At 41.1% G+C, this 20,994-nt stretch overlaps 1 protein-coding gene across 3 annotated transcripts in view; it reads right to left on the bottom strand.

Annotated features, from left to right (window-relative positions):
* ppil4 (peptidylprolyl isomerase (cyclophilin)-like 4) overlaps nucleotides 1-20,994 on the bottom strand; it is a 52,433-nt gene that overhangs the window by 27,177 nt on the left and 4,262 nt on the right. For 2 of the 3 annotated variants that reach the window (XM_043681109.1, XM_043681125.1), the window contains exons 3-6: nucleotides 20,515-20,579; nucleotides 6,759-6,876; nucleotides 2,185-2,327; nucleotides 1,176-1,272 (exon numbers count right to left, since the gene is read on the bottom strand). In XM_043681109.1, the coding sequence (XP_043537044.1) occupies nucleotides 1,176-1,272; nucleotides 2,185-2,327; nucleotides 6,759-6,876; nucleotides 20,515-20,579 (423 nt within the window). The remainder of the gene's footprint in view (nucleotides 1-1,175; nucleotides 1,273-2,184; nucleotides 2,328-6,758; nucleotides 6,877-20,514; nucleotides 20,580-20,994) is intronic. The other variant, XM_043681117.1, reaches the window with a different exon arrangement.

Here is a 20,994-nt window from a genome sequence, read left to right as displayed (position 1 = left end):
AAAGACTGGGTTGGGGTATCTGGTCGGCATGGACGGGTTGGACCGTAGGGTCTGTTTCTATTCTGTACATCTTTATGACGGTTGTGGTTCTGTTCGTTGAGCTGGGAATTTGTGTTGCAGATGTTTCGTCCCTGCCTGGGTGACATCCTCAGTGCTTGGGAGCCTCCTGTGAAGCGCTTCTGTGATGTTTCCTCCAGCATTTATAGTGGTTCCAAGCACTGAGGATGTCACCTAGACAGGGGCGAAACGTCTGCAACACAAATTCCCAGCTCGGCGAACAGAACCACAACAATGAGCACCCGAGCTACAAATCTTCTCACAAACTTTGAATCTTTATGACAATGACTATGTACATGTACACATATTTATTAAATGGTAGTTTTTATAATTTATAATCTTGTTTTTAAGACTTTTGGAAGTTTTAGCTTTCAAAGAATTAAAAAAGCCAAAATATTCAAAAACTATTGAAAATACAGTAGTTCTGACAGAAGAGTACACCCTTATTGGAAATTATCTACATGCACTTTATGTGAGTTAAATTATGTCCATTGTTATAATGGAAAATGCCTGTGTTAGGTATACCACTTAGTCTTGTCAACTAGAACAAGAGCGGGTATCACTCAAGACTAGGGTCATGGTAATGTCACTGGAGTAGTAATTCAAGGAGTTTAACTTATGCTATATGAATAAAGGTACTAGTCCCACCACAGCAACTGGAGGAATTTGAATTCAATTATTAAGTCTGGAATTAAAAGCTAGTCTCAATAAGCATAAGCATAAAACACCATTGAAAGGTTTTATTTAGGACTATCTGATACACTAATATCCTTCAGAGAAGAAAATCTGTTGTCCTTCCATGGTGACGCCTAGCAAAGGCAATAACGGTGGGCAACAAATGCTGGTCTGAAAAGAAAAGGAAATTAGAAATATCATAACAATATTAAAAAGATTGTTGGTGTCCTTATCCAATTATCCCACACTCTCTAACCTCACTTCATTTGAGCACCACTCGTGATCTGCATTTTCATTGCCACGTGACATCAATATCTATTATATATGTATGCATAAATATTGCAGCCACATAAAACATGAGTTAAGTCAGTTGAAGAGGATGCACAAAATGTGTATTTTTCTCAATGTAAATGGATGCAGAAAATGTTTAAGTAAATACTCACATCAAGCTGTTCTTTGGTGGGTTCTGGTGAGCGATCTGGAATTTGCAAACCTGCAGGATCATCAAATGGATCCTCCAGTATCACGGTGTGGGTTATCCTAATATTAAACAAACATGTACATTAAAAGATAAAACCTGGAAAGACTAGATTAGATTAGATTAAATTAGATTACTTCCAGTGTGGAAACAGGCCCTTCGGCCCAACAAGTCTACACCGCCCCGCCGAAGCGCAACCCACCCATACCCCTACATTTACCCCTTACCTAACACTACGGGCAATTTAGCATGGCCAATTCACCTGACCTGTGGGAGGAAACCAGAGCACCCGGAGGAAACCCACGCAGACACGGGGAGAACGTGCAAACTCCACACAGTCAGTCGCCTGAGGCGGGAATTGAACCTGGGTCTCTAGCGCTGTGAGGCAGCAGTGCTAACCACTGTGCCACCGTGCCGCCCACAATTAACTGAATTAACAGAACAGGAATTAGATATTTCTTATATAACAGAACAAACTGACATCACATGAGTTAATCATTACAGTTTCATATTATAGAACAAAACCTAAAGTGATAGCTGAACAGTTTCTATGCACATTTTTTAAACAAATAACAGGTTGCTGAACACAGCATAATTCAATGACAGCATGTCATGAAATTACTTAATGCTTGTCAGAAGACATGGATCTTGGTAGTCAGTCACCAAACGTAGTCACAAGAGGTCACTACTCTCAAAACTAAAAATTAAAATGAAACTAATAGTATGTTTTTTCCCTTAACCTACAATATTTAAATGCAAATCAAACTTAAAGCTACACATGGTTCTGACTTCTTTAGAACCCAAGTTTCCTAATGATAAGATCAAGAATATATCATGACCGTTCAGCATGTTTTAATTCAAATATTTTATTTAATAGCCAAAAGCTACAACAAATCTTTTTTTTTTAAAAAACTAAATCATGTCAATGTATTTTTTGCTATATTTTTCTATTAATGTAATGTAACAGTACAGACCTGATATCTTGATATGGACAGAAATCCTTGTCAACAAAGGCCTCATTGATCTTCATCAGGACATCCATGCCTTCAGTCACCTCACCAAATACTGTATGCACACCATCAAGATAATCCACGTTTTCTCCTGCAGTGATCAAAAACTGGATGGAGTTAGGGAGGGGAATAGGAACAAGCATAGGATGAAAAAGAGAAAGACAAATATAAATCAGTGAATTTGAAAAGTCAGATTACTTCTGTGACATCTTCATTCTTCCAGTGATACACCATAGGCCCAAAAACCACATTCAACTGGTTCTAGAAAAACCGTATGCACTAGGATTACCTTCACAATGCCAACCTGTATTATGGCACATGCATGTGTAAACATGCTTCCTCTGAGAACCTACATCACAAACAATTCACACCCTCGAACAAAGTCTGTTAACATCACCTTAAACCATATAAGCAAACTAAACAAACATGTGATGGACTTTAGCAAATGGATAGAGACTAAATGATGGTTTCTTCACTTGAATGCTGAAGATTCTATAAAACAGTAATCTTTCTTCATCATTCATGTCTTCTTGTACGTTCATTAAGGGTTCACATGGTCTAGTGTGGGTGAAGATTGCCATCTGATTTATAGGTCTAACTGGAAGAATCCTTTCTAAACAAGATATAATATTGTATTTCTGTAACTTTTTACATGTTACAAGGATATGGAATATATTATTACAGAGACTTTCAGGAATATCTGGTCCTAAGTATGACTCCTTCAGGACCCTTAGTTATTCTTACTCCTGTTTCTCACAGTGGGTAGTGCTTATGGCATTCAATCAGTATTAACCCTTTCAGACGTGAATATAAAAATGCTGACAACCAATTTGAAAGAGAGCTATTAGATTAAGAGCTCCAAGCCATACTGCCAGGAAGCTTTTTAAAAAAGTACTCCTTTATACAGCAGCAACATATAAGACTTGTTAAATTAGTTAGACACTTCACATTGCTTCCTTAATTCCCAAAATATTAGAGAGAAAATGCAGATTCTGTTTGGAAATGTACTGAGTCCAGCATAGGAGTTTCCTGAACTGATTCACTATCTGAAACAATGGGGCAACAGCAACCCACAGGGGAATAAACAGATAAACTAAAGGACTCAAACATGTCAATTCTTGCAGTCTCAGTTGTTGTTAGATTTGTATTGTCAAGTCTTTTGAATTTATAGGTAGTCTGAGTACATACCATGGATTCTTGTGGGTTACACTTAAAACGTCCAAATGAATGCTAATCAAAACCAAATCAATCTTGGCCTTAATTTGGCTCATTTGTGGAAGAGTCTTAAAGTTCCATCAACAACTGATATGTGACAATAGGCAGGACAAAGTGAGGACTGCAGATGCTGGAGGTCAGAGTCAAAAAATGCGACACTGGAAAAGCGCAGCTGGTCAGGCAGGATCCGAGGAGCAGGAGAGTCAACGTTTCGAGCATAAGCTCTTCATCAGGAATGTGACAATAGGCGGACAAGTTACTGGTTTACTATCTTATCTGAACTGTGGAAGCTTCCTACAATATTGCTTCTCAGAGTTTCACTTATGTCAATTATGTGCCCAAATCCTGGAGTGCAGTATGAACACCAAGTCTTCTGACTTAACAAGTGAGGGTGCTGTACAAACTTCCATAACATCACCAGCCCAATACTGTCTTAGCTATTAATCCTACAGGGATGAAATAACACAATTTACCCAAATCAATTTTATTCATTCCCTTATGTTAAGAAGTTAGTCATACAGTCATAGAGATGTACAGCAAGGAAACAGGTCTTTCGGTCCAAATTGTCCATGCTGACCAGATATCCTAAATTAATCTAGTCCTATTTGCCAGCACTTGGCCCATATCCCTCCAAACCTTTCCGATTCATAAACCCATCCAGATGCCTTTTAAATGTTGTTATTGTACCAGCCTCCACAACTTCCTCTGGCAGCTTACTGCATACACACACCACCCTCTCCGTAAAAAAGTTGCTCCTTTAGGTCCCTTTTATATCTTTCCCCCCTCACTTTAAACCCTCTAGTTCTGGTCTCCTCCACCCCAGGGAAAAGACTTTGACTACCCTATCCATGGTCCTCATGATTTTATAAACTTTTATAAGTTCACCCCTCAGCCTCCAATGCTCCAGGGAAAGCAGTCCCAGCCCATTCAACCCTGGCAACATCCTTGTAAAACTTTTCTGAAATTTGACAACATTCTTCCTTCAGGAGTCCAAAATTATACACTATATTCCAAAAGTGGCCCAACCAATGTCCTGTATAGGCACAACACGACCTCCCAACTCCCACACTCAATGCTCTGACCAACAACGGAAAGCATTGCAAACGCCTTCTTCACTATTCTATCCACCTGGGATTGCACTTTCAAGGAACCACAAACCTGCACTCCAAGGTCTCCCTGTTCAGCAAAACTCCCCAGGGTTCCACCAAGTGTATAAGTCTCGCCCTGATTTGCATCCTCAAAATGCAGTGCCTCACACCCATCCAAGCCAAACTCCATCTGCCACTCCCTGCCCCACTGGCCCATCCAATCAAGATACCACCGTACTCCAAGGCAACCCTCAACGATGTCTATCACACCTCCTATTTTGAGGTCATCTTACTAACTATACCTCGTATGTTCACATCCAAATCATTTATATAAATGACAAAAAGCAATGGATCCAGCACTGATTCCTGTGGCATACCAATGGTTATATGTCTCCACTGTGAAAAGCAACCCTCCGCCACCACCCTACATCTTCTACCTTTGAGCCAGTTCTGTATCCAAATGGCTAGTTCCCAGTATTCCATGAGATCCAACCTTGTCGATCGCTTTACTGATGTCCATCTCAATCATATCCACCGCTCTGCCCTCATCAATTGACTTCGCTACTTCCTCAAAAAACTCAATCAAGTCAGTGAGTTGGAAAAGAAATGTGTTACTCCCTTATTTCTTTTCCAACTTCTCAATGTAAGGGAATGGATAAAATTGATCCAGGTACATTGCATTATTATAAAGTGACTTTATAAAATTGATCCAGGCCTGTGACCAGTGATGTATTGCAAAGTTTGGTGCTTGGTCCACTACTGTTTGTCATTTATATAATAAACAATTTGAATGAGAATATAGGAGGCATGGTTAGTAGTTTGTGGATGACACCAGAATTGGTGGTAGAGTGGACAGTGAAGAAGATTATCTAAGGGTACAACGGGATCTTGAACTGGGCAGTGTGCCAAGTAATAGCAGGTGAAGTTTAATACAGATAAATAGGATATATTGTATTTGGTAAGACAAATCAGGACAGGACTTATAAAGTTAGAGGTGGTAGCACAGGTAGACAGGATGGTGAAGGCGGGGTTTGCCAGGCTTGGCTTCATTGTTCAGAGCACTGAGTACAGGAATTGAGATGTCATGCTACAGCTGTACAAGATATTGGTAAGATCACATTTGGAGTACTGCATACTATTCTCGTCAACCTGTTACAGGAAGGATATTACTAAATTAATAAATTGTAAGATTTACAAAGATGTTACTGAGACTGGAAGGTTTGAATTATAAGGACAGCCTGGATAGACTGGGACTTTTTTCCCCTTAAGTGTAGGATGTTGAGGAGTGACCTTATAAAAGTTTATAAAATCATGAGGGGCATAGCTAGGATAAATAGCCAATGTCTGTTTCCTAGGGTGGGGGAGTCCAAAACTAGAGGGCATAAGTTTAAGGTGAGGGGGCAAAGATTTAAAAGGGACGGGAGGGGCAACTTTTTCACACAAAGAGTGATGCGTCTATGGAACAAGCTGCCAGAGGAAATGGTAGAGGTGGGTACATTTACAATATTTAAAAAAACATTTATACAGATACATATAAAGGAAAGGCTTGAATGGATATGGGCCAAACACCAGCAAACAGGACTACTTAAGTTTAGGAAACCTGGTTGAGATGGATGAATTCAGCCGAAGGGCCTGTTTCCATGCTGTATACCTCGATGACTATAAATGAGAAATTGCAAGTTTCTTGGCAACCTCACTGTGCTGTAAATTTATATATTTCAGGAGCAAAATAGCACTTTCTGGCATCAGTCTGTACTATTCAATTTAGACGCAACATATTAAAATGTCAATGACCTGCTGTGTCAGTACTCTCAGGCATTTTGGAGACTTAGGCTAGGAAGTCAAGCAATTGACTGGGGAACGAGAGTATGCCACAGTAGACTTAAACCCCACCAGTCCCAAAAACCACATTATTATGGCAAGCCCAAGCAAAGACGTGCCAGACACCAGAAGGAAGAACCTGAGATTTAAAATTAGGTTTCATGATTTCAAGAAAAGTGAAAACCATCATCTTTATAGCATTCTCTTTTCTTTAATAGTTTGTGGTTAGATTAAAATTAAGCAAAAAGGGAACATTACAATGAGAGCACTTCACTGATAAGATATTGCCATAATAAATAAGATTTCCTTAAATTATCCAATTTATTCCTTGAAAATGAACTTCTATAATATTAGATACATACATACCCATAAACATGTGCATACTGAAAACACAGGTGCTGAATGTCAACTAACCTGAGATGCATGCTGATCATTGCCATTATTCACCATGGATACAGTTCCTTTTTTCTTATGTTTAATTCGAGGTATCTTTTCTGCCTCATAAAATCTTGCCTGATCTCCATACAGCTTACTGTGGGAAAAGGAAAGCAAAATGTTTATCACATCTGTCAAAACAACCTCACAATCAGCTGTATTTCGACGTGGAGTAGTCAAAAAGGGTACATCGCCGAAGATGTTTGGCACACTTGCCTTCACTGGTCAGAACACTGATTATAGAAGTTGCAACTGTACAGGACATTGGTGAGGCCACTTTTAGAATACTGCATACAACTCCGGTTGCCTTTCAATAGAAAGATGTTGCTACACTTGACAGGGTGCAAAAGAGATTTATTAAGATGGACCTGGGACTGGAGGATTTGAGTTATTGGAAGAGGCTGAAAGGCTGAGGCTTTTTTCCCTTGAGTAAAGGCTAAGAATTGATCTTGTAGAGGTTTATTAAATCACAATGGGCATGGATAGGATGAATTGTCAAGGTCTTTTTTCTAGGATGGGAGAATCCAAAAATAGAGGGCATAGGTTTAAAATGAGAGGAGGAAGACTTAAAAAAGGACCCGAGGGGTAACTTTTTCATGCAGATGGTGGTGTGTGAGAGAAACAAGCTGCCAGAGGTGGTGGGCAAAATCACAACATTTAAAAGGCATCGAGATGGGTATTCAAATAGAAAGAGTTTAGAGGATTAAAGGTCAGATTGAGATTCTGGTCAGCGTGGGCTAGTTGTCTCACTATTATACACCTGTATGGCTTGATGACACCAAGAGTCATTTAATCATATGTTTTTCTCATGCAATGATAAACCATAAGTAAAATAAAAGTTAAAAATCACACACCACCAGGTTAAAGTCCAACAGGTTTATTTGGAAGTATTAGCTTTCAAAGCACTGCTCCTTCATCAGGTAGCAGTGGAGCAGGATCTTAAGACACAGAATTTACAGCAAAAGATCAGCATCATACAACTGAAACCTAGATTGCTATTAAGTCTTTCAGTTTTTAGAATGGTTTGCAGGTTTCAGTTCATTAATATGTAAATCCCAGAACTTCTTTCAAGTCACATTCTCGAGATAACTTAAAAGTTTTATTTTTTAAAAAAAGTGACATCTCCCTGAGAGATCCCAGGGTTTCTCATATTATAAAAACCAAAATATTACTGGAAGTGGCTACAACTCTTCTACAGATGGAAGAGGTATCCTTGCCTGGTTCATAGGATAATAGAATGGGCAAAGGAATTAAAACTGGACTTTTCCGTAAAAGCTACGAATGCATTTGAAAAATAAAAGGAACCAGGGACACCAAGGCATGAATTAACCAACTTAATGAGAATTCAAAACTAGTTAAAGCAGGTTGAACTTGAAAGAGAAATGAGGCAGTATGAAAAATGTCGATGGAAATTTTAGAACCTGAGCAAAGTTTGTTTTAGGAAAGAGAAAAGGAGATCTAAGTTGATAAGAATGAAGTTGTTAACTTCGGTAGTGACCTAGGTGTCCATGCACACTGGTCACTGAAAGCAAGCATATAGGTGCAGCACACAATATGAAGGCAATACAGTTTGAGTACAGGGCCTTGATGAGACCATACCTGAAGTACAGTATGCGGTTTTGGTTTCTTTACCTGCGAAAATATATAGTTGCTATTGAAGGAAGTGCAACAAAGTTTCATAAGCTCAATTCCTAGGTTGACAGATTTGGCAAAATTGGGTCAACTGGGTCTGCATTCACTGGAGCTTAAAAGAATTAGAGCAGAGGTCAGGAACCTGCAGCCTTAAGGCCGCATGAAGCCTTCTAGGCCATTGTGTGTGGCCTTTAGAATGAATCCAAATTTTGCAGAACAAATCTTTTATGAATATGTTTTTCTTCGTCCTTTATTATTTTTATTTTAATCTTAAAATGAATGTATTTAAAATACCAGAGAGTAAAAGAAAATTCAATGAAATAATCCTCACAGACTGACTGCCACAATTTAAAAAAATGTGAATTTTGAAGAATATATAATTGAAGTTTCTTTGATGTGGCTACAACAAACATAATGCGGCCTTCCAACATGAAAAGGTTCCCCACCTCTGAATTAGAGGATATCCCACTGAACATATAAAATTGTCACAGGACTCAACAGGATGCAGGAGTGATAATTTGCCTGGCTGGGGGTCGAGAACAAGGCAATAGGATACATGGTAGGCCATTTTAGACTAAGAGGTTGTGGAAGCAGATTTCGAGAGTCTAAAATAGTCAAGGGATATCGAGAGAGTTTGACAGTATTGCAACAAGATAGAGATCAACCAAGATCATGTCAAATGGCGAAGCTGGCTTGATGACCTGAATGGCCCTCTCCTCTCCAATTTTCTATGTTTCTATGAGAGGTAAAGGTAATACTAGCTTTCAAGGCGACAGTTTAAAAATATCTCAGAAGAAGATTATTCTGATGGTGAAAAACCTGAGCTTAACCTAAAGTCCAGAAAGGAGATTTTTAACTAAAATTTGAAAAGGGGGTGACACTCTTTATTCATTTAGAAAAGTACCAAAATAGATAAAGTGACCAATGGAAGACTCAACACTGCTCATGCAGATGGACAGATAGAACTCATGAGGTGTATGCATCATTCGAAGAAGAAATTTATATGGATTATGATGCAATAAAAATGACTATTCTTTATGTATACAACTTAGTTCCTGACATGTACAGGCAAACATTTTGAAACAGAAGGAAATAGTTGGAGAGACCAGCACTGAATTTGAAATGGTAAAGCAAATACATTTTGATGGATGGATATGGGTATTAGGAGTAAATGCCTCTAATGCCAGTATAGTCTTTCATAAACACAGGGACTAAAACAGTACAGAACACTTTAGGTTTACTTCACCAACAACCCGTAGAATTGTGACAAGACTTAATTTCCATTAAACTCCATCCCCTCGCAATAAAGGCCAAAATGCAATTTGTCTTAATTACTTGTTGCGCCTGCAAGTAGAATCTTCCTTCTCACTTTCCTGCATTAAACACCATCTGATTCCTGCCCACCTTCCGAGGACCCCTTCGCCCACCTCCAACACACTGCATCCACCTGGACACCCCGCACTGGCCTATTACCTGCCCTCGACCTCTTCATTTCCAACTGCCGCCGGGACATTAACCGCCTCAACCTGTCTACCCCCCTCCCCCACTCCAACCTCTCACCCTCACAACGCGCAGCCCTGCAATCCCTCTGTTCCAATCCGAACCTCACCATCAAGCCAGCAGATTAAAGGGGGCGCAGTGGTAGTCTGGCGCACTGACCTCTACACCGCTGAAGCCAAACGCCAACTCGAGGACACCTCTTCCTATTGCCCCCTCAACCATGACCCCATCCCCATACCATCATCTCCCAGACCATATAGAACCTCATCACCTCAGGGGTTCTCCCACCCACAGCTTCCAACCTCATAGTCCGGGAACCCCGCACTGCCCGGTTCTACCTCCTTCCCAAGAAACACAAGCCTGACCACCCTGGCCGACCCATTATCTCAGCATGCTCCTGCCCCACTGAACTCATCTCTACCTACGTCGACACTGTCCTATCCCCCCCCAGTCGAGGAACTCCCCACATACGTTCGAGACACCACCCACGCCCTCCACCTCCTCCAAGACTTCCGTTTCCCTGGTCCCCAACGCCTCATCTTCACAATGGATATCCAATCCCTCTACACCTCCATCCGCCATGACCAGGACCTCCAAGCCCTCCGTGCTTTCCTCTCCGGACGTCCCCAACAGTACCCTTCCACCGACATTCTCATTCGTTTGGCCAAACTGGTCCTCACCCTTAACAATTTCTTCTTCGAAACCTCCTACTTCCTCCAGACCAAAGGGGTAGCCATGGGCACACGTATGGGCCCCAGCTATGCCTGTCTTTTTGTTGGCTACGTAGAACAGTTGATCTTCCGTAATTACACCGGTCCCACTCCCTACCTCTTCCTCCGCTACATTGATGACTACATTGGCGCCACATCGTGCTCCTGCAAGGAGGTTGAGCAATTCATCAATTTTACCAACACATTCCACCCTGACCTTAAATTTACCTGGACCACCTCTGACACCTTCTTCCCCTTCCTGTACCTCTCCATCTCCATTAACGATGACCGACTTGACACTGACATTTTTTACAAACCCACTGATTCCCACAGCTACCTGGATTACACCTCTTCTCACCCTACCTCTTGCAAAAATGCCATTCCATATTCCCAATTCCTCCGCCTCCGCCGCATCTGCTCCCAGGAGGTGGGTGGCAACTTTGAGGGATCTATGAACTTGCACACCCAGATCCCTCTCTTCCTCCACACTGCCAATAATCCTGTCTTTATTCCTATATTCAGCATTTGAGTTCAACATTCCAAAATGCATCACTTTGCATTTATCCAGGATGAACTCCATCTGCCATTTCTCAGCCAGCTCCGCATCCTGTCTATGTCACGCTGCAGTCTGCAGTGGCCCTCTATACTATCAACGACACCTCCAACCTTTGTGTCAACTGCAAATTTACTAATCCACCCCTCAACCTCCTCATCCAAGTCATTTATAAAAACTACAAAGAGCAGAGGCCCAAGAACAGAGCCCTGTGGGACCCCACTCAACACTGACCTCCAGGCAGAATTCTTTCCATCCACAACCACTCTCTGCCTTCTGTCAGCCAGCCAATTTTGAATCCAGATAGCTAAATCTCCCTGTATCCCATACTTCCTGACTTTATGAATGAGCCTACCACAGGGAGCCCTTTCAAATACCTTGCTGAAGTCCATATATGTACCACCTCTACTGCTCGACCATCGTCGACTTGTCTTGATACCTCCTCAAAGAACTCAATAAGATTTGTGAGGCGTGACCTGCCCCTCACAAAGCCACTCTCTCCCCACCCCCTCCCCCCCCCCCCCCTCCTCTAGCTTATTTCTCCATGCTTCAGGCTCTCTGCCTTTATTCCTGATGAAGGGCTTTTGCCCGAAACATCGATTTCACTGCTCCTTGGATGCTGCCTGAACTGCTGTGCTCTTCCAGCACCACGAATCCAGAATCTGGTTTCCAGCATCTGCAGCCTTTGTTTTTACCTTTTGCCCACTAAGTCAAGCTATCCGTATTCCCTTTCAGATTCCTTCCGTCCCCACCTCAACATGCCCGCCCACCTCTTTTTGTGTAATCAGCCTATTTGGATACAATACACCCTGCCCCACCTCCAAATCATTAATATTGATCCTTGTGGCATTTCACTAGTCTTTCGATCTTGAAAAAGGCCTATTAATCCCAATTCTGACTTCTTTTGTTGACAAATCCTCAATCTATGTTGACAAACAGTGAGCTCATCTTCTGCAATAACCTTTTTTATGGAGTGTTTTCAAATGCCTTCTGGAAATCCAAATACATTGTATCTACCAATTCCCCTTTATTAACTCTGCTTGTTATATTACAAAAGAACTCCAGTAAATTTGTCAAACATGATTACCCTTTCATAAAACAATGTTGGCTATTTGATTGTGTTCCACTTTTTAAAATACCCTGCTAGTCTAGCATTAGTAATGAATTGTGGTATTTTCCCAATGACAGATGTTAGGCTAACTGCTTTCTATCTCCCTTCCTTCTTACACATGGGCATCATATTAATGGTTATCTAATCATCTAGAAACTTCCCACAATCCAACTGCAAGCATGTTATATAAATCTGTCTTTCATGCTACCCTTGCCCTTCTGATTTGTCAGGTTAGTACAATGTAGTACACTCTTGTTCAGAAAGCTGGATGGGAAACCCATGGGACTTTTAAGGTTCCCAAATGTGATTCAAGAAAAGGAGCCAAGAATGAAAACAGAATAGATCAAATTGTATCTTTAACTACAACTGTGGGACAGAAGGTGAAAAACGAGAGCTAAATAAGGTAGATGAGAGATATATAACAGATGAGAAAAACATCCCTCATTCCACAAATGATATGGCAAAATCTATAACTATATCAAGGATACAGATGACACTCAAACTCTTCTATTCATAGAATTCCTACACTGTGGAAGCAGGCCATTAAGCCCACCTGATTCCTGTAATCTCTACACTTCCTGTCTCATTCATCTAACTTGCACATCCCTGGATGCTATGGGAAATTTAGCATGGCGAATCTTTGGAGAGAGTAAACCCACGCAGACATAGAGAGTGTGTGCAAACTCCACACAGGAGCCAGAAACATGTTTACAAATGGCATTAGTGGAGAGTAGATATCTGTTCCTTTGTATAGTCCATTTAGTGTGTAATTTAATGTCCAAACCAATGACATTGGGGCTATTCAGAATTACCTGTAGCCAGGATTGACTTACTCCAATGTAATAATTTTGGATCAGCAAAAGTTGTAGCTATTCTAATAAACACAAGTCTAAGTGAACTTAAAGAGACAGAAGAGTTTGCAAGCTCCAGGTATATTTCCTTCTTAGAGCAAGAGTTGTAGCTATTTCTATAAACAGAAAGTCTCAGTCAATTTAAAGAGACAGAACAATTTGCAAACTCCACGTACATTTCCTTCATGTGACCTGAGCCATAGCTAAGCAAAGTCCAAAGTTCATCATCTAGGTCAATGAAACACCACAAGCAAATATTAATGTATCCAAACTTTCTTTAAAAGTGGGGATAATTCAGTAAATCTTTAAATGAAGTTCAACCAGCTGGTCTGGAATTAGGCAAGTTAGCACAACCAGCCAACTAAGACCCTGAAGCTAATATCCCCAAGTGTTATGATGACTTCATCCAAACAAGGTATCATTTGCTCAGCATAACAAACATAATCCAAGCGCTATGTAAATACAAGCACTCAATGTTCAGCCTTAAGTCTCAGCTATATGTGTGGCCCTCAGATCTGACACAACATTCACTGGGTGCAAAGAGATCCTTTGTAAAAGGGTAAATTATGATAACTGGTGAGGCAAATGGAGTTTAAAAAAAAGTAGGGTAAATTGAAAATGAGTTTTGGTGCATTCTTGATCATGCATAATTTCTCTATGTCTGAAACAGCATCTTGCCACCCCCAGAAGTCACCAACATCAATCTTCACTTTAAAGGGTTTAATGAAGTCAAGGTAGTGAATACCAGTTATTAGGATTGCCTTCATTTTCTTGAAAGCTGCTTGGCACTCTTTAATAAATCTATCAATAAACCTGTTCTAGTGAATGGTCTTTGCCCTGAAAAGATAATTTGTTTTTCTCCACAATGTTGTCTGATCTGCTGAGTTGGGGAGAAAGTGAGGTCTGCAGATGCTGGAGATCAGAGCTGAAAATGTGTTGCTGGAAAAGCGCAGCAGGTCAGGCAGCATCCAGGGAACAGGAGAATCGACGTTTCGGGCATAAGCCCTTCCTGATCTGCTGAGTTATACAGTCATAGTGACGGAAACATGGAAATAGACCCTTTAGTCCAACTCATCCACGTCAACCAGATATCCTACATTAATCTCGTCGCATTTGCCAGCATTTGTCCTACATCCCTCTAACCCTTATAGCCATCCAGGTATCTTTTAAATGGTGTCATTGTACCAGCCTCCACTTCTTCTGGCAGCTCATTCCATACACGCACCACCCTCTGCGTGAAAAGGTTTCCCATTTCTAAATTTTAAAATTTGTTTTTAAATCTTTCCCCTCTCACCTAAAATCTATGCCCTTTAGCTTTGAATTCCTCCACCCGGGGGAAAAGACCCTGTCTACTTACTCTATCCATGCCGCTCATGATGTTACAAACCTCTATGAGGTCACCCCTCAGTCTTCAACACTCCAGGGAAAACAGCCCGAGCCTATTCAGCCCTGGGAACATGCTTCTAAATCTTTTAGACCATAAGACATAAAGAGCAGAAGTTAGGCCATTCAGCCCTTCGAGTCAGCTCCTACATTCAACAATGGCTGGTAAGTTTCTCAACATCATTCTCTAGCTTTCTCCCTGTAACCCTTGATACTCAAGAACCTATCTATCTCAATCTTAAATATACTCAATGACCTGGCCTCCATGACCTTCTGTGGCAATGAATTCCACAGATTAATCACTCTAGCTGAAGAAATTTCTTCTTATCTCCGTTCTAAAAGGTCTTCCTTTTACTCTAAGACTGTGCCTTCGAGTCCTTGTCTCTCCTACCAATGGAAACATCTTCTCAACATCTACTCTGTCCAGGCAATTCTCTACCCTTCCAAAGTTCCATAACATCCTTCCTATCGCAGGGAGACCAGAATTGCACAATATTACAATAGTGGCCTAACCAATGCCCTATATAACTGCAACATGATCTCCCAACTCCTTTACTCAATGCTCTGTCCAATAAAGGAAAGCATACCAAACACCACCTTCACTATCCTATCTACCTTAGACTCCACTTTCAAGAAACTATGAACCTGCACTTCAAGGTCTCTTTGTTTAGCAACACACCCCAGAATCTTACCATTACGTGTATAAGTCCTGTCCTGATTTACCTTCCCAAAATGCAGCACCTCGTGTTGATCTAAATTAAACTCCATTCTGCCACTCCTCAGCCCATTGGCCCATCAGATCAAGTTCCTATTGTAATCTGAGGTAACCTTATTTGATGTCCACTATACCTCCAATTTTGGTGTAATCTGCAAACTTACTAACCATACTTCTTACGTTCACATCCAAATCATTCGTATAAATAACAAAAAGCAGTGGACCCTGCACTGATGCTTGTGGCACACTGCTGGTCACTTGCCTCCAGTCTGAAAAGCAACCCTATACCACATCACTGTCTTCTATTTTTGAGCCAGTTCTGTATCCAAATAGCTCATTCTCCCTGTATTCCATGGGATCTAATCTTGTTAACCAGTCTACCATGAGGAAACTTGTCGATCACTTTACTCAAGTCCACAGATCCACAGCTCTGCCCTCATCAGTCCTCTTCATTACTTCTTCAAAAAACTCAATCAACTTAGTGAGACACAATGTCCCTTGCACAAAGCCATGTTGACTCTCAAGAATCAGTCCTTGTCTTTCCAAATACTTGTAAGTCCTATCCCTCAGGACTCTTTCCAACAATTTGCCCAATACCAATGTCAGGCTCGCTGGTCTATAGTTCCCTGGCTTTTCCTTACCACCTTTGGTAAATAGTAGCACCACATTAGCTAACCTCAAGTCATCTGGCATCTCATCTGTGGCTATCAATCATACAAATATCTCAGCAAGGGGCTCAACAATAACTTCCTTAGCTTCTCACAGACTTAGAGGGTACACCTGATCAGGTCCCAGGGATTTATACATATTTATTCATTTTAATCTGTGCAGCACCTCCTCCTCTGTAATATGGCCATTTTTCAATATATCGCAATTTATTTCCCCAAGTGCTATTTCTTCTATATCCTTCTCCACAGTAAACAATGATGTAAAATACTAATTTAGTATCTCCTCCATATCCTGCAGTTCCACATATAGGTAACTTGCTGATTTTTAAGAGTCCCCATTCTTTCCCTTGTTACCCTTTTGTCTTTAATATATTTGTGGAATCCCTCTGAATTCTCCTTAAACTCATTTGTCAAAGCTATCTCACTTGACATTTTTGCCCTTCTGATTTTCCTCTGTATATTCTCCTATTGCCTTTACACTCCTCTAGGGATTCATTCGATTATGCTATTTATACCTGACACATGCTTCCTTCTTTTGCTTGACCAAAACCTCAATTTCTCTGGTGAACCAGCATTCACTACATCTATCAACCTTTCCCTTCACCCTAACAAGAATATACTGTCTCTGGACTCGTTATCTCATTTCTGAAGGCTTCCCATTTTCCAGCCATCCTTTACCTGCAAACATCCACCCCCAGTCAACTTTTGAAAGTTCTTGCCTAATACTGTCAAAATTGGCCTTCCTCCAATTTAGAACTTTTACATTTAGATCTGGTCTATCCCTTTCTCATCACTATTTTAAAACTAATAGAATTATGGTCGCTGGGCCCAAAGTGCTTCCACACTGACATCTCAATCACCTGCCCTGCCTTATTTCCCCAAGAGTAGGTCAAGTTTTGCACCTTCTCTAAAAGGTACATCCACAAACTGAATCAGAAAATTGTCTTGTAGACATTTAACAAATTCCTCCACATGCAAGCGATGGCCACAATGGCAGTCCCCGTCTATGTTTGGAAAGTTAAAATCCCCTATCACAATCATCCTGTTATTCTTACAGATAACTGAGATCTCCTTACAAATTTGTTTCTCAATTTCCTGCTGACTATTGGGGGTCTACAGTACAATCCCAATAAGGTGATCATCCTTTTCTTATTTCTCAGTGCCATCCAAATAACTTCCCTGAAGGTATCTTCACTAAATACAGCCATAACATTATCCTTTATCAAAAACACTACTCCCCTCCTCTTTTGCCCCACTTTCTCTCCTCCTATAGAATCTATACGCTGGAACATTAAGCTGCCACATCACTATAATTGCTATGATATCCAGTCCCATGTTCCCAACTATGCCCTGTGTTCATCTGCCTTCCCTGTGAGGCCTCTTGTATTGAAATTAATGCAGTTCAATTTATCAGTCCTACCTTGTTCTCTGCTTTGTCCCTGCCTGTTTGACTAGCTCCTTTTCCCAACTCTATCAATCTCAGAATGATCTCTTTTTTCACTATCTCAGAGTCCTCCAACCTTACCAGGTTAAATCCTCCCAAACAGTGCTAGCAAATCTGCCTGCCAGGGTATTAGTCCCCTTCCAATTCGGGTCCAGTCTGTCCTTCTTAAACAGGTCACATCTACCCCAGAAGAGATTCCAATGATACAAAAATGTGAATCCTTTTTCCCTGCACCAGTTCCTCAGCCATCCATTCATCTGCTCTCTCTTCCGATTCCTATCCTCACTAGCTCATAATACCAGGAGTAATCCAGATATTACTATCCTCGAGGAACCTCCTCTTTAAATTCCTGCCTAACTTCCTATATTCTGTCCTCAGGATCTCATCCTTTTCTTTTCCTATGTCATTAGTTCCAATATGTACAATGACCTTCTGCTGGTCCCTCTCCTCTTTGAGAATATTCTGCACCCTATCGAAGATATACCTGATTCTGGCACCAGAGAGGCCACACACTATTCTGGATTCTCGCTGTCAACCACAAAAACGTCTGTCTCTGACTGGAGAGTCCCCTATCATAATCGATCGCTTGGAACTGGATGTACCCCTCATGACATTAGTGTGTGTCTTGGTACCAGAAACCTGGTTGTCTGTGCTACATTCCCAAGAGTCCATCACCCCTACATTTTCCAAAACAGCACACTTATTTGAGATGGGGATAGCCACAAGATCTACTTCCCTCTCCTTCCTTTCCTGGAGGTAACCCATCTACCTGACTGTATCTCCTGACTGTATCTACTGTTTTTCTCCCTTCTGACAACTGCCACCCATTAAATTCCAACTCCTGTAAATTCCTCATTGCCTCTAACAGCTGCTCCAACCGATCCATACTATCAGATAGGATTTACATCTAAACATACTTCCTGCAGACATAATCATCAGTAACATGGAATCTCTCCCTGATCTCCCACATCTGACTCGAAGAACACATCACTCTACTGAAGTCAGCTTTGCACCTTAACAATCAACAGATCCAGAAAATAGCACAGTCTTATTGCTTAAGAAAAAAAACTGCTCAAGGCTAATACCTATGTTTTATATTTTTAAAGTTTAATCAAGAGACACATCTCAATAAAGCATATCGTAAAAAAAAATCCACAATGCTCACTACTGTAGCTTTACAAAATGAACAGTAATGTTACAATTTAAAAAGACACATAGCTGCTCCTCTGCTGTGAGCTCTCTCTGATTTCTCCAAGGTCAGCTGTGAACTTTGCTGTTTGGTAATTTTTCTTAGACAGACTCTGACGTCCAGAGATATTTGAAAATCTAACAGCAGAGGCAGTAGCTGTGCAGATTCACTGCCGGGTCAGACAGTAGTGCAGGTTTCTTTCCCCATTTAAATCACTTTCCATGTGGTCACTATCTTTGTTTGCCTTCATCCTTTTTTAAAGTGCCATTGTTTTGACTTTTCTCCCCCACCAAGTTCCAAAACAATGCAACAGCTTATAAACCAGTAACTAATGCTCCTAGGATGTGAGGAAATCAGCTCCAACTCAGAATAGGTCAGAAAAGGAACAGCTCTTCCAGCCACAATTTTTTTCCTGTCCTCCATTCTTCCACTTTTTTTATTTTTGGAATCCAGCACCTGCAATACTTTGTTTTTCTACTAGAATTACCATCTGTGTCCAAGCAGCTCTGGATAGTAAAGGCCATGTGTAACTTGTAAATCATTGCCTAGGTTATTACTATTGCTTTAGTATTTAATAGATCCTCTTAATTTGTTGCTCCATAACTATTGTCTACCAACCTTTTTGTCGAGAAATGAAACTGAATGATGAGAATATAAATTACAAAACTTTAAAGAATGGCAGAAGGTGTTTTGTTTACAATTTCCTGGATGTACTTCTGAGGCTTGAAAAGACTCTGGTCAGACTACATTTAGAATATTGAGCAATTTTGGGCTCCATACCTTAGGAAAGATGTATTGACTCTGGAGCAGGCCCAGAAGAATTTCACAAGAATGACCCCAGGAATGAAAGGCTTCGCATATGAGGAATATTTGAGGACTCTGGGACTATACTCAATGGAGTTCAGAAGGATGAGGAGGGAATCTGATTGAAACTTTCAGAATACTGAACAGAGTGGACATTGGGAAGATGTTTCCATTGGCAGGAGAGACAAGGACACAAGGGCATGACCTTAGAGTAAAGGAAAGACCCTTTAGACAGAGACAAGGAGAAATGTATTTAGTCAGTGGTGAATCTGTGGCATTTATCGCCACAGAAGGCTGTGGAGGCCAGGTTATTGAGTATGTTTACAACAGAAATATGTAACTTCTTGATTGCCAAGATGATGAAAGGGTAGAGGGAGAAAGTGGGAAAATAGGGTTGAAAAATCTATCAGCCATGATTGAATGGCGGAGCACTCGATAGGCCGAATGATCTAATTTCTGCTCCTATGTCTTACGGTCTTATGGAGATCGCAAGTTCAATTGTGGAATTAAATGCACCACAGTTTATCCTTGCCTAATTGTAGGACTCCCAGTCTAACATTTTCCTCAGTCCAGCCATCTTTTGAATTTTCTTTCTTGTTTGTACGCTGTGTCACACATCCCACTTTGAATTCTTATTAGTTGGCAGTCCACTGTTCAAGTGTAGTCAGTGTGGTTATGTGGTAGTGATTTGCACACATCACAGGTCGCATGAATGAGATTAATAGCATGACATTGTGCTGGCAACCATGTGAAGTTCTTGGGGCATTATGATAAAGAAGCGATATAACATGGTTTCAAAGCTATCTGGCAAATGGGTGTAGGGCAGGAAACCAGGGCTGGTCTTCCAATACTAACAAGGCATCCTTTTTGTCCACCAACACAGGCAGACAGCAATTAACTCATCACTTGAGAGACAACACTTCAAACAAGTGGTATACTTCCTTACTACTGCACTGGAGTGTCTGGCAAGATTATGCACTCAGGGATTTATTTGAACCCATAACCAGTAGCAATAATGTTACCTGCAGCCCACTTGTAATCTTCACTCAATGCAGCTACTGAAACTTTATTGGATGTCAAAAGGAAATGCTGATGGTATCATTTAGCAAGATTCTGGTTAGAATCAAAATATGATTCAGCTATTGACTCAATTAAAATATTTGAAAGGCACCAACCAAAAAATGGATTCTCCTCCACGACCACTGCCAGTTGGGTCACCAGTCTGTATAACAAAGTCCCTCTGTTACAAAACATATTAGAATGTAATAAATGACAAATGATTAGACCTATACACAAGTACTAAAGTATTAATTAATATTTTCATATTCATCTATTCCTTCCCCCCATCACTGTCCTCTCCCCCTCCCCCATTTTGCGACTCTTGGAACTGATGGCGGGGGGGGGGGGAGCAGGTTAGAGGTAAAATAGGGCTTGGAAAGAGAGAGGGGAAGTGTTTTGAGGGGGGGATCGGCAATGGTATGTTAGAGAGGGGAAGGTGGAGACATGTAGCTCAGATGGAATGGGAAGGCGGACAGGAGGACGGGGATGGAACAGGAAGGGGGAGTGGGCAGGAGGGGGGTATGGAACGGGAAGAGGGGGTGGGTGGAGGGAGATGAAACGTGAAGGGTGGGGACGTGGATGGGCATGGATGCAAC

This window comes from Chiloscyllium plagiosum, chromosome 3, assembly GCF_004010195.1.
Source record: "Chiloscyllium plagiosum isolate BGI_BamShark_2017 chromosome 3, ASM401019v2, whole genome shotgun sequence".
In the NCBI taxonomy this organism is placed as follows: Eukaryota; Metazoa; Chordata; class Chondrichthyes; order Orectolobiformes; family Hemiscylliidae; genus Chiloscyllium; species Chiloscyllium plagiosum.
Note: the sequence above shows the minus strand (reverse complement) of the source record. Positions and strands in the feature narration are given on the sequence as shown.